The sequence below is a fragment of the Molothrus aeneus genome, chromosome 3 (genome assembly GCF_037042795.1).
Source record: "Molothrus aeneus isolate 106 chromosome 3, BPBGC_Maene_1.0, whole genome shotgun sequence".
In the NCBI taxonomy this organism is placed as follows: Eukaryota; Metazoa; Chordata; class Aves; order Passeriformes; family Icteridae; genus Molothrus; species Molothrus aeneus.
Window position 1 is genome coordinate 69341691 of NC_089648.1, and position 14695 is coordinate 69356385.

The 14695-nt window shown below is 36.8% G+C and overlaps 1 protein-coding gene across 1 annotated transcript in view; it reads left to right on the forward strand.

The window, feature by feature from the left end:
- CD2AP (CD2 associated protein) overlaps positions 1-14695 on the forward strand; it is a 76712-nt gene that overhangs the window by 55728 nt on the left and 6289 nt on the right. The window contains exons 9-13 of the mRNA XM_066547148.1: positions 388-492; positions 2830-2866; positions 3234-3296; positions 6642-6801; positions 8619-8761. Coding sequence (XP_066403245.1) covers positions 388-492; positions 2830-2866; positions 3234-3296; positions 6642-6801; positions 8619-8761 — 508 coding nt within the window. The remainder of the gene's footprint in view (positions 1-387; positions 493-2829; positions 2867-3233; positions 3297-6641; positions 6802-8618; positions 8762-14695) is intronic.

Consider the following 14695-nt stretch of genomic DNA (forward strand, 5'->3'; position numbering starts at 1 on the left):
ATCAGAATCACTTTTATTTAGTAGAATTGTGCGTCATGCCAATAACATTTGGAATATTTACTGCATAACTTGCTGGTCAAGGAAGCTGAGAAGATCAAATGTTGTGTGTTAGGTCTTAACTGGGTTTATGTACTTTCCTTCCCTTTGCAGATCTTATCCTTACACCCTTATCTTATATGATGTAATATAATTTCATCCTGCATTTTAGAAAACAAACAAAACCTGACCAAACCTGATCCAATCTGTAACTGTTTCCCCTTGTTAAGCTGGCCAATTTCAGACAAACAATTACTTTGTTGGGAGTAAAAGGGAAGAAGCTGTTGTGTAACTGTATCTGGTCTGGGGAAGAGGTAAATACTGGTTGAAATGACCTGTTGTTTGTTTTAGGACACTGGAGAGCCAGGCTGGTGGAGAGGAGAGCTCAATGGTAAAGAAGGAGTCTTCCCAGATAACTTTGCTGTTCAAATACAAGAGTCTGATAAAGACTTCCCTGTAAGTTCTTACACCTATTGTTTAGTATCACAAAAAACTACTAATGAAAACGCAGAGAATAAAAGAGGTCACAGCACATTATGCTGCTTAAAATATTACAATTGTGGCAGTTTTAACTTTATCTTGACCTAGTTGTATAAAAGAAGAAAGATGAAAAGATTAATCTTTGTGTTTAACTTGTCCATAAATACTAAAGTGAGGCATCTTTTTTGAGATTAACTCTAATTAATGAGGATGATCAGGTCATTTAGAAAAGGATGTAGTTCTGAAAGCATGGTGTTACTTGTTACTGATTACTAAATTAAACCCTTACTGTTTAGGAAGGAGATAAGCTGTTGGTTTTTTCTGTCTCAAGTCCTTAAGTAACTGTAATTACAAAATGCTGATGACCCTTCTGGGTCTGATTGGGATTTTTCCATGTCAAAACTTGCAGTAGGCTGCAGTATATGAAGGATATTTTTTGGGTAGGATTTAGAAATTTTTTTTCACCATCTTGTGTACTAACTTGTAGAAATTCATGTTTTCTTGTGGTTCTCAATGATCTTATAATTTTGGTCCTCATTTTACAATGGGGTTTTTTTGTTGAGATTAGTGTGATGTTTTGGTTCTGTCATGTTTGTGTAGCAAAGATGGTTGTTTTAATTCCCAAATGTACATCAGCCCCAGGTGGAATGGATTCAGCTCCAGATCAGGAGTTATTAATTTATCATTTATCCTGAATTGCCTCACATACACAGAAACCTACCTACCCCCGGTCAGAATTTTCTTTACAGATGGATTCTCAGCTGTGCAAGGGTGGCATAAATGCCATAAAATACAAGAAGAGAGGGTAGGTAGGGTTGCTATTTCACAATACAAAGTTGTTTCCTACAGAGCGGGGGGCGAAACCATTCTTTTACCCTAAACAGAATTTCCCTGCTTTGATCCTTTATTCTGCTTTGTGCAATGTCTCAGCACAGGGATTCACCTTGCACTGAGCAGCTTTCAGGTTCAAGGCACTGGATGGCTGGTGATCATAATCAGCTATTTGATACTGACTTCATGAAAACACAGAGCAGAACTGTACAATGGCAAGTTGATGCTGAAGTCTGTTTAATTGTTTTTGGTACAGGCAGCAATGCTGCACAGCTGGATAATGTAGTTACTTTTTTGGGAAGAAAGAAAATAGAATCTTGTTACTTAGGTACACTCGCTTTTGTGTCCTCTGAAACCAGAGAAAGAAATTGAATACAGGTTCTCCTGCTTGCTTAGTTACATTTCACATGTTAGAATAAAATCTTGTTGCATTAAAAAGAGGTTATTCAATAACTGTAGGGGCACAGAAGTGAAATCCATCCATAGTAAATGCTTGAAAAATTCCCACTGCAGGGTGTTTTTGGAGGGGGTGTGTTACACAGAGCCTGTATGGTTTCAGCAGTACCTGTGTGAAGAACAAGTGGTTTTGTAGGTTTTTGTATCATTTTATCAGGGAATCTTGTCCTTAGTACAACCAGAAAGGCCCCTCTTCTAAAGCAATTTAATGAATCACATTCCAAGGATGAGTGGTTGGGATCTCTCCTGGGAGGTGCCAGTCTCCTTTCAGCAGGACAGAGATTCAGCTTCCAAGTGTATCAGAAAGTGATGAATAACTGTTTCAAAATAGTAATTTCAATGTACAAAGTGTTGCATTGTGATATTTTGGATATTTTGTACATTTTTAATGGCTGGCATAGTTTGTCCATCTCTCCCACTTAAGTATAATGGTAAGGGAGCTCAAATCAATGTTTTTGATGTAACTGCAGTCTTTGAGACAATTGCTGACAGCATCTATTCGTTTTTTCTTACACTTGTAATTTAAAAGTTAATTAATGGAAGCCATTCCTCTGATACTTAATTCAGAAATCTGTTTTTATTGAAAGTGAACATTTTTGGTTCAAAAAATTACCTGGTTACTCTTTTAAACTGGCATTGTACTAACGAAGATTGAGTTTTACATATTGAAATCAAAATGAGTGTGATCAGAGTAATTCTTTGGACTACAAAAGATGCAATTACTGGATTTAGGGTTTTTTTCCCCTCTGTTTATGCACATTGCTGAAGCACTGATTTAATTTCAACAGACCTGAATTTTGTTCCTGAATTTTTATAATTGGTTGTCTGGGAGATATCAGAGGAATTGTTCCAGGTCTTTGTGTTTCCTGTCTGAATTGATTGCCTCCTTTGTGAAATACTTTAAAATCAGCTGGTAAACAAGCTCCACGTTACAGTATGCAAAACAAAACACAAATGAGGCTGTCTTGGATACAGAGAATATCTGCTTGCTTGCTTGACTTTGTTTTTTTCCCCTTCATTTTGCAGAAGCCAAAGAAACCTCCACCTCCAGTTAAAAGCCCAGGTATGTAGTACATGTCTGGTGGTCTGAGAAATACTAAATTGCAGAAGCAGTGTATGACTTCAAAAGAAAATTTAGAAGTAGTTTTTTATTTCTTAGTAATGCAGCCATAGTCACACCTTGAGCTTACTTTTCATACTTTATATATTTTGCTGTTGCTGTATATTTTTAAAATTATGATGGAGCCTACTTTGGAAACATTTTAACAATGGCTCAGAAAACCTTTTTCTGGGCTCAAGTGAGTGTTTGTAAATGGTATTACAGTCCTTGCAAAAGAGAAGACACAACTTGGCATTAGTTTTATTTTTAGTTAGTGGCCAAGATAATTAAAGCTCTTTGAAAAATGTCTGTGGTTTGCATTTGCATTCAGCTTCAAGACCCGAATTGCCAGCTGGAGAGAAGAAATTCCTTTCTTTGAGGCCAGAAGAAAAAGGTAAGGACAGTTTTCTTCATAGTGACTTGGCTGCTCTGGCAATAGGGTCTCTGTTCAGGAGCCATCATACAGACTCCCTTGATACCATTTACTGAAGTTGTCAAGTCTGTGATGTTAAAAAATGTCTTTGGAGTGGTTAGAGGAACTGCTAAACTCTATTAAAATCTTTATTTCTTGTTATTATATGACATTCTGAAGATTGGTTATTGTATTGCACAGTAACATAGTTACTATTAAATTTCTGAAGGTGTAGTTCTGTGACAGTGGCTGCAGTTTTGAGCAGCAGTAGTAAGTTATTAGAAAGGCAAAGGTCAACTGCTGCAAAAATCAGTCTGGTCAGAAGAATTTGAAAGAGCTACACAGAACAGATACAAGACTCCTTAGATAGATGCTACAGTCTCAGAAATGGAGATTTCTTATCCTGTTAATTCTTGCTATATTCCATATTTTCAATTTCTACTGAATTTGGAGACATTTATTACTTTATTCTTAAAATTTAAAGGATGTCTTTTTCCAGAGGCAAAGCTACTGTTGTCACCCAAACAGATTCTAAAAGGCTTCTTTCCATGTTTGAAAAAACTTGCCAAGTGAAAATGTTTGATGGTGTTTAAAAGTGAGAAGCTTAAACAAATGTGTTGGTTGGGCCTTGCAGAAGAAATCCTGCAGCTTAACCAAATTACAAAACCACTCTGTCCTGTGAATGGAGAACTGTGGCTGACCAGCATTTCTACTAGTGTGGCTCCTGATGGGTTTCTTGGCTTCCTTGGGCAGTTTTTATAACCCCCATTTTAACAAGGCATCCTCTCAGGTATTGAATATGAAAAACACTTGTTAAAATCAGTTCTGTTTGTTCTGTATGTGAGAAAACAGTAATTTTTATCTGTTGGAGCAGTGTCTTCAGGTGTGAATTAAGATCAACTGTATGATTCCAGAAATGTTGATCTCCTGGCTCCTTTTAAATACTACTAAACAGAAACCAGTTTAATTTTAAACTGGTTCTGTTTGGACTATAGTGTTAATCTTTGCATAGTTGAGCTCAACTGTTCATGGTGGAATATAGGAAAAAATATTGAGTGACACCATCCAAAAAACACAGGAAATCTTATACAAAAAAAATCTTGTACAAAAAAAAATTACATAAGGTAGAGAACTCTTCTTTACTGAGCTACAGTGAATGAAGGAGGAAAAATTTGTTAAGGATTCAGTTGCAGATCAGGTCATAAGAATTAGTTTTTTAGATAGCACTAGTGTTTTACTGGAAGATATACCCATTTATCAGTGCTGTTGGACTTGTGGAAAAATAGCGCTGTTAATACTAGTAATTGAATCCATTAAGTATGAAATTGTTCTGTAACTAGTTCTCAGAAAAAAAAAATTAATTGAGCAGCTCTAATCAGAAGCTATCAAACCATGTCATTTTTTATTCCTATTGGGAGACTAATCTGTCTTTAATTGCAATCAAAAATTGATCAAAAATTAGAGTTTCTGTGAGTGTTTCTGTATTTATAATGAAGGGCACTTAGTGGTGTCTGTAATGTAGAAATTTTTTTCCAGTGTAAATGTCTTCAGATTTCTATCTTCTAGAATTTCCATTACTAACCTATTCATTTTTAGCCAACACTTTTTCATTGAGAAGCAAAATCCAAAAAAAGACATGTCATTTTGTCCAGCAGAAATGCCCAGTTTCTGTGTTCATGGTGAACCTTGGCCTTTGGTATTAACTTATTCCACTTAGCTATAGACATTTTTTATATTCAGATTTTGAGTGGGAGTATAGAAGGGAGAACTGACAGATGAGAGTTCAGGAATAGGGTTTGATGACAGCAATTTTTCTGCCCTGTTTATGAACTCTCTTAAAAGCAAATTCTCGACTTGTGCTCAGCACAGCTTCAATAAAGCCGATTGATCTGCAGTTAGTGCTGGCTGGTGTCGGGTGTTAAAACTGGCAGTGTTGTGTGTTGGGTGGGGAGGCAGGAGTGGCTGCTGCTGCTGCTGACGTGCTGCTTTTCACAGGGCAGGCAGCCCCACCGTGTGGCAAATCCTTCCACTGCTTCAGCATCCTGTGCTCTTAGCTCCATGCTGAGACACTGCAGGGAGATGGCAGCCAGTTTTTCTCCTCCTGGTGTTCAAGTGTCCCAAAGCAGGAAGACAGTTCTGCCCCTGAGCAGTGCTTTTGGCAGAAGTGTCTCTAGGATCTGTTGGCTTCCCAATACTCCTGTGAAAGAACGTTGGCTTCTTCCTGTTTTGGGGTTGGAGGGGTGCTCAGTGGCTGCAGGACTTGTCCAAAGGGAATCAGTCCTAGACCTGGCAGTTCAGACACTTTGCTGGCATGGAGCTGAAGCAAATACCCAGCCCTGCTCCCAGGTCCATAGCATACATAAACAATTTACATCAGATCAATACTTGGTTAAAAGCAAATTGCAGAAGGGGAGGATGGGGAAAATCAAAGCTGAAGGTCACTCTCTCCATCCCAGTTTACTGAATTACTGCCCTATAAGGGCAGTAACTGTAAAGAACTGTAACCCTTTGCTGTAACCTAACAATTATTCTTTAGAATATTCAGTACTTAGTGTATACTGAACTGTGGCATGGTTTTACAGGGAAAAGTAGAAGGTTTGCTCTGGCTATCCGGCAGGGTAGAGTTAGGACACATGGGTTCAAACCTGTTCGACTATTGCTTGTAAGGCAGCTTGAATTTTTCAGTGTCCTGTATGTTGTATGCCAGCTCCTCTGGACAGGATTCAGTTAGGTCATGTAGTCACTAAACAAATAAATAGGTGGTTGTTTTGTTTTTTGGTGGTTTTTTTTTTGTTTGGTTTTTGTTTTTTGTTTTTTTTTTTAGTATTATTCATACCTAATTTCCATCTCTTTGTAGGAAGGCAGACTTGAGATAAAATAAATTCAGCTATTCAGATAAAAATTAATTTCTCTCCTCCCCTTCGTCCATAGATAAATTATGCTGTTTGTGTGTGTAAGAAATCTAGTTACAACAAAATAAAAACCCCTACCTCTTTAAAAGAAAATAAAATGAATTTGTAGAAAAGACAACGCAGTACATAGGCTTTTGGTTCTTAGCTGTCATTTGCAGGGCAATAATGTGAATCCATAATTTATTACTACTGTTTCATGTCAGTAGGAAGATTTATCTTACTCTTAGATAAATCTTTTTGAGCTCAGGTAAGTAATTTGTGTGTTTTGATAAGATGTCATTTAAGACACTTGCATATGTATTTTTCATTTTGATCTTCAGAGAAGACGTTTCTGACAGCAAGTGCTTTCTAACTGATTAGCGGTGTAAGAATTCTAGACAATGTGGAGTTTTAAAAATGTGACTTCCTTTGTCAGATGAAAAAGGAGCTTTGGATCAGAAACCTTTGAAGCCACAAGCTCCTCAAGTACCACCCAAGAAGCCGATTCCTCCAAGCAAGACCAACAGCCTACTGAGAGCAGGACTCCTGCACCCAAAACGTCCAGACAAACCTGGTTTGCCATCATCTGCATCCAAGTCAGTATGACTGAAACTGCAGACACTAAGTATATTCAATTTGATTTGCTGTTTGATCTTCCCTCATGGATGAGTTGGGAAGAAATGTGTGCTTTAAGGGTGAAAAGGATGCAAGGATAAGTTTTGCCTTATACCTACCATTGTCTTAGTTCTCCAAGTCTTTATGAAGGTGAACTTAGGCTTTTCAAATCCTTTGAGACATTGAATCCATCTCAGAGTCAGTATTAGAGCATAACTGACCATGGTGCAGATGAAATTGCTCATCTGATGGCTGCTGTAGCTACACTAACAAGGGTAGAATAAAAGAATGTGGGCATGGCCCTTGAGAATTATTACTGTGTTGAAAAAAACCCTGAAAATTTGAGCTGCCTCAGTGTTCAAGGCTTGAGCACTTTGTATAGGGTAAGATAGATGGAAAGGAAGAACTGAGGTTCTGTGCTAAAGGTACTCACTGTGGTACTCCTGTCTGCTCCTGGGGAAGGAAGCACTTATTACAGAACCACATTCAGATGCTCTACTCTTGAGCCTTCTCACTTGAGTTACTGGATAAACAGGTACAAATACTTCTTCTAGATCCACTTATTTTTTTTCCTCATGAGTTTGAAACTTCCACTAAAACTAATTTTGCATCCATACAGTCTCCCACACATAGAATTTTCCTTTCTGTCTCCACTGCAGCAGTTGCTAGGCCCTTACCCAGAAGTGTAAGCCAACAGCTGACTGGTAACTGTCCCTTTGGGATTTTGGCTTGAAAGAACCATGAGAAAGTGAGGTTGTGATACACTTGGCCTTGTGCAAATAAAGCTGCTACATCAAAGAGCTTGCACCTTAAATAACTTTTCAGTATGGAATTGTGTTATATTCACTTGGTATTTTGGAGGCTTTCCCAAGTAAAGATTATTTTTTTAAAACCACAAGTCATATTCTTTTCCAGCTTAGAAAATAATTGTTGTTCTAAAGGGATGCACATGTGCAGTTAAATAGGGGTCTGTAGTAAGCTGTGGGCCTTGATAATTGAAACCTTTAAATCTTAGAGATATTTAAATGTCTTAAAGTGTTTAGCATTGTTTTAGGAAGATCTGGCTGCTATCTTTTTTTCTACTGCAATAAAACTTTTACAGGCTTTGGGAGGTGAATTAATGAAAGGGGCACAGTTTATATATGACATGTACAGGCCAACCAGATAATCAGGCCTGGTTAGCATGGGTTTGTGATGGCAAGAACTGTAAAGGAAAATGTTTCCTATTATTTTTTATTTATTTTGGAGGGGGTTGCACTGCTTTGGATTTTTTTCATTGTTGTTCCTGGGGTTTTTGTTGTCTGTGAATAATGTGAGCAGATATGGAAGGAATGCATAGTAGAACAAAAGCTACAAGGTGGCTTTTTCCATATCCAGCAAGAAATACCTTGTTCTTGTCAGCCCTTTTTCCTGTACAGGAAGTTTTCTTTCATGTCAAGGGGTCAGTTTCTGAATTATTTCAAGAGGTATTAGTGAAAATATTATTCAGCTCACCTGTTGTTTGAAGTGTAATATTTTGAACTGAAATGCCAAAGTGTGTCCTAAAAGTTCTGGATTATTTTCACATGGGTTTTTGTGCACATCTAGCAACTCTGCAAGAGATGGAACAGAAAAATTGGTTTTCATACGAGTAAAATTGATCTCCAGAAACCTTGATTTTAAAACAAGGCTTTAGAAAGTGATAAAATCTACCATAATTTTTCAGTTTGCTTCTAATTCTTGGTATTTTTCCCTTTTAAACTATTTCATCTCTTGACTAGGCAGGTTTTGTTGTTTTTTTTTTTTTTTCTTACCACAGAACTAATGGAGAAGTTGTTACTCTTCGACCAAAATCTGAAGTTGAGCCAGTAGCAAAACCAAAGTTAGACTCTGAACCATTGCCACTCAGACCAAAATCAGTAGAGGTAGATTCACTTGTGGTAAAGAGCTCTAAAGAATCAGGTAAGAAAAGAAATACTCTTTTGTGCCTTTCTGTTTGGATTGCTGTGTTTTACAGGGCTGGGATAAGCTTTTTGAGTGATTTACTCAAAATGCCACCAAGTGCATTTATGCCTGTATATTTTTTTAGAAGTGCTGGAGGCAGCTGAAGGTAAGAGTCAGGAGGGGATGAGCAGATGTCAGCAGGATATTTGCAGGTAGCTGCTGAGCTCTGGGTTGAAACAGTGGGTGGGAAGGGAGACAGAGATAATGGTTTGTCCTTCTAATTTGAAAGCTTGCTTTTTTTGCTGCCACTTTCATCTTGAGTTTTTATGAAGTTCTTTTCTTAATGGCTGGTTCAGTTTGTTCTGCTTTTGCAAGTCAGATAACTGCTTTTCTAGCTAACTTCAGAATTCTTGGTAATGCCATTACCTTTGGCCTCCTGTGATTTAGTTCAGAGCTATTCTAGATTTTGACTTTATCATACCTTAAATTGGGACCTTAAAAAAGCATGGAGCATTGTACATTTGAATACATGCTTATGGCTTTACTTAAAGCACCTTGAGCCAAACCTGGCATCTCCTTAATTCTAAATATATTCAGTAAAACCCTTGATAGTGGTCAAAGCACCCATATTTAATGATCAGAACCTCTGAACTACTGTATTGATACCATTAGCCCTAGACTGACAGTGCAACTGATACCAGACCTCTGTGTGTCACTTAGGCAGAGATCAGCTGCTGTGGGCATATTTTTCTAAACTCTTAATTATTTGTATTTTAATGATTAACTGCTTCAGAAAAAGCTGTAGTGAATTATACCTGCAGTGTTCATCTTGCATATCTCAAATGCAACTTTTTGTCTCAGAAAAGATTTCAGTAATAATAAGTTTAAAAATAGTATAAATATGTTTATTTTTAAGGCAAATTAAAATATTCTAGTTGTAGAATAGTTGGTCCAAAGTATAATAAATTCATCTGGAAGATAAAAATAATGCATTGAAAGAGCTGAAGCAGTTAAGGAATGGAAAAGAGTACTCCTGACTTTTTTTTCATTGAGCATTTTAAAATATGCTTTTTAAGTGTAAATGCTTTATATGAGGAAAGGTTAATTCATGTATGTCTCTAATACAGAAGTTATGCTACTCAGGTTAGATTGTAGAAAAAAATTCTTTAATATGGAGGTGGTAAGGCCCTGGCACAGGTTGCCCAGAGAAGTTGTGGTTGCCCCAGCTCTGCAAGAGTCCAAGGTCAGGTTGGATGGGGCTAGGAGCAGCCTGGAATAGTGGAAGGTGAAGATCTTGAAGTTCCCTTCCAACCCAAGCCATTCTATGATTATCAGCTTTCTAATTAGTATAATAAATTCTATGATTATCTCTAGGGTTGTGTTTGATGTGTTACTGTATAGCATAGTATCATTAAACTCAGGAAAAACTCCCTATGAAAACAGCTGGAATATCTTTTTGTTCCTTTACATTCAGTTACCTTGAAATCTTTAATAACCAGAGTGGCAACATAGTACCTGTGTTGTCAGGTGTTGTGTATATGTATGTATATATATATATATATATATATATATATATATATATATACAACACCTGACATGTATATACTGCAACTCAGAATATTCTGTGATAGAAAAAGAATAATTTTACACAGATTGTTTAAAAAAAAAGAATTTTTTTTTGCTAACATAAGTTTTTACAGGCTTCTGGAGAAATTAAAGATTTTAATACCTAGGCAGGGCACAGGGGTACACAATGTTCAGTTCAGTTGCATTTGGTGCACAGCAAGCAGAGGAGGCTCAGGCAGTTCACGTGGGGCTGCAGCACTGAGAAGGGTCAAGGAGCTGTAGTTGAAGGAGAGTTTCAGAAATCCTCTGTTTTGTCAAACTGACATTCCTTAAAACAATCTGCATAAGTCAGTCCTACTGCTCTTGTGAAAAGGGACTGATCCAAACTCCTGCCAGTAAAATGTAATGAATCTCATGCTCTAATTCTCTACATACTGTGCTGCTAAAGACCTGTGCAGCATACCCTGTGCAGCCAAGTCTATATTAAAAAAAAAAAAAAATGTTGGGTCCTTATATAACTTCTAAGACTGTTTAACCTTACAATAACTAGAATAGGTATTAATAAAAGATGAGGGAAAATGGATGGCTGGGGCTGGCAACTGCTTTACCAGAGTCTTTATTTTTTATTTCTTCCCCCCCTCTTCAGTTTATGATCATGGGGTAGATGAATTGATGAATTTTTAGGATTTTTTTTTTTTTGAATTATGGGTCCTGCTTTTTTGCAACATAGTTTGACCATGAAGTGATGAAGTTTAGATTGAGCCACTTTCAGTTCAGCGTAAGAAGCTGTAAATATTCTGTTATGAAAAAACCAACCCACCCCATGCCAAAATTGTCACCAGCTGTCAGATAAGGACAAATAATCAGAACCGTTTAGAAACATTGATCACATTGAAACAACTCCTCTTGAGGTTTTAATTGAAAAATTGCATAAATGTTTCTCTGTTTGATTAGAATCAAGTACTATAAAAGACTAAAGCTGTAATGCTGGCATGCTGAACATGTAAAGCAATTCTGTTTCTTCTACAAATGTTTCTTTTTCCTGCTTTGTAAAATAATTTTTTTGTTCAGAATCTTTTTCTAGACATTCCTCTCCTTGACTTTTCTTTCCAGATTTTGTTTCCTATCCTGTTTGCCATGTTTCCCTTCTTACGTGTCAGGAAATTACCCTACCCTTCTCCATTTTGGTAAGATAACAATCTCTAAGGAAATCCAAATGCTTTATTCCATACACATCCTCTTCCTAACATCGTGAATGTGGTTTTCAGTTGCAATTATTGGTACTAAAATTTTGGGGTTTCTATTAAAAATGCACTTTTTTTCGTTTGTTTGAATGCCTGTTTTCCTTAGCTGTTAAAGAAGTTACTTTAAGTAGGCTTTTCCTTTAGGAACTGGTGGGGACTAACAGTAAGAAAAAATTTATAGTTGAGCTGTTGATAAGCCAAACTTTGTGTTTGTTTGTAGTGAAATGTGTTCAGTACCTTTAGTACATCTGGTGTATGTAGGTTGAATGGCTTTATCATTCTGTACACACAAAGAACACAGTCATGAAGCTTCTGAGCACTTAAATATTTTATAGCTTATAGCTGTCCCCTGAATTTTTGGGGGCAAATCTCAGCAAGATGAGTAATATGAGAAAGGATGGCATCTTTTTACTCCACAGATTAATGTGAGTTCTTATCTTCTAAAATATTGAATGCATTTCACTTGTATCATGGGTATTTAAACCCCAGCCACATGAGATGGTGGAACCATGATTTCTTCAGCCACCCTTCAGCTTTGCTTCTTTTTGTGAAGGCTTTTTAAGACAAGCTGCTATGAATACACTTGAAACATTCACAAATCTTAACAAAGCCTCTCATTATTTGTGCCTGTCAAAGCTCCTAACAGCTCTGTGGTAGTTCTGTGGTAAGCTTGTAGAAGAGACATTTCTAATAGTCCATGCTATGTAACTTTAGGCTTAGTTCATCTTCTTAGAAAGGTGCTCTTGCTCAGTGAGAAACTCCTTTTTTTGACCCAGATTATCACCAGATGTGTGGTATTGCTCTTTTGGCACTATGATGGGATTTCCTTCAACAATTGCTGACAGGCTGTCTGTAAGAATCCTATTTGGTAAATCATTTTATTGATTGAAACGGGCGTAGACTGTGAACTTTCGATGGATTTCATCAGTAAATCCCTTAAGCCTGCAGTAAAACCAATCAGCCTACCACCACCACCAAAAAGCCCAAACCTCAATCTCCACCAACCTGTGTTTTAATTTCTTCCCTTTACCAAAGCAATAAATAGGAAAAGTAAGAACAAAAATTGAAGTAGAGTCAGAATTCCCTCTTACTGGAATTTTCTGGCAATCAGTCTTAATGTTGAACAATTTTCTCAGGTGTAACAAATTCCTTTAGAAGATGTTAGAAATGTGGAAAAAGTCCTTGGCTTTTGTATCATCCCACTATCTATATTTAAATAGTACACAGTTCAGGACTCTAGCGGTCTTCAAGCCTTGTCAAATATTGTGATTTTTTTTTCAAACTTTACATTTTTCTTAATATATTTTTAATATGTTTAATATGCCTGATGTTTACTATTCATGGAGACAGGACTGGCATTACAATCATAATAGCAACTAAATTTATAATTCTTACTTAAATTTCTTGCAAAATGATTTGTCATTTCTGTGGAATAACAAAAGAAGGATCATTTAAAGTCAGAAATTAGGGAGATGAGGGGAAAAAGGCATGAAAGTTTTTCTTGTTACCTTTTTAATGATACCTAACTAATATAAATCCTAATTTGACCTTTGGCAGCCTGGTCTAGGGGAAGGTGTCCCTGCCCATGGCAGGGGCTCGAACAGGGGGATCTTTAAGGTCCCTTCCAGCTCAAACTCCATTGTGATTCTGACAGCTTTGTACTCTGGGATTACTGAGAATTGAGTAAAGACCATGCAATGACCCTATGGTTACTGTTGCTTGCAGTGTATTAAAGGAAATATTTTATTGACACAGACTAGAACAGAAATCCCTTTTCATTTATTTCTCCCTCATCCTCTTTTCCGTCAGCTGCTTGCCATTCATCACTCTTCTGTTTCTTCTTTCTTTTTTTTTCTCCCCTGCTTGTTTAACTGCAGGTGTGATTGCATGTTTACACAAGACTGTCTTGACATTCTCTTGAATAGAAGTAAAAAGCAGCAAAACTGATTGGTAACTGTGCTATAAAGGAATGGGTGATGAAGTAGGTCTGGTCAGGGCTATCCAAAGGAGCTGAATGTTCTAAGGCCTTCAAGGATATTCATGCAGAGAACAGATTAAAATCAATTAAACATTCAGTGGAAAACTTAGTACCTACTTAGTACCTACAGGTATAAAATAGCTTTGACAATGTGTGAGTAAAACTTGGGTTAATCGGATGATTTTAAGACATCCAGACACTGAAGGAGTATGAATGGTCTGGCTCAGTGTACCCAAGGCTTTTTTCTTATCTGACCTTTTATGGGAATGCAGGAAAAGAGATATCATAGGTTCTATTTGCTAAATCATAATGTCAAGTAAGAATCAGAGGTCATGAAAAAAATCAAACCCAAAATCTTGAATGTTGTTTATGGTGCCTGTAGTAAATACTGTGTGGTATTTAAGTTAGTCTATAGACTTTAGTCTATAAACTAAGTGATGTATTTGGGTTGTAAATGATATATAATAACTGTAATCTTATGTCAATGCTTAAATAAAAACCACCACTCAATCTCACAAAACATCTATGGCAGGTAAGTATACTTATTTTTGTGGAGAAAAGGCCAAGTCCTGTTGTTACTTAGGTGAAATACCTACATTACTAAGACTAATTGTGGTCAGTTCTTCTATTATCAACTTTTTTCCTGAAGTTGCCTGTTCCCAGAGGATGTAATGCATTTCTGCTGATCTGACAGAGAGAGTTTTCCTAGAGGTGTGAGCATAAAGAGCCTAATGAGCAAAGAGATCTGTGTGATTGAATAAAGTACAAGAGAGGAGTTTTGAAGTGTTTTATTAAAGTCTTTATGAAGTTGTGTATTATCTTTAGATACTGGACATGAAAAAAACTACCCTGCACAGACATAGGTGCAGTTAATGTCTTGTTAGCTTTCACCAATATGTGGAGTACACCAGTATGTAATTTACCATTTTGCTTTTATTTTTGTCTTAGTCACTAAACTTGCATTTTCATGCTTTTCATGTGACAAGAAGTCAAGTTCAGTGACAAGAAAATATACTCTCAAGTAGTTGAATATGGCAGTTCTTAGAAAAAGTAATAAATATATTTTCTGCAGATGCTGCCATGTTGCTAAAGCATTTCTTCTGTTCACACAAATTAACTTGAATTTAAGTCCTAGTTGAATTAATCCTTATGTTTTTTTCAAGG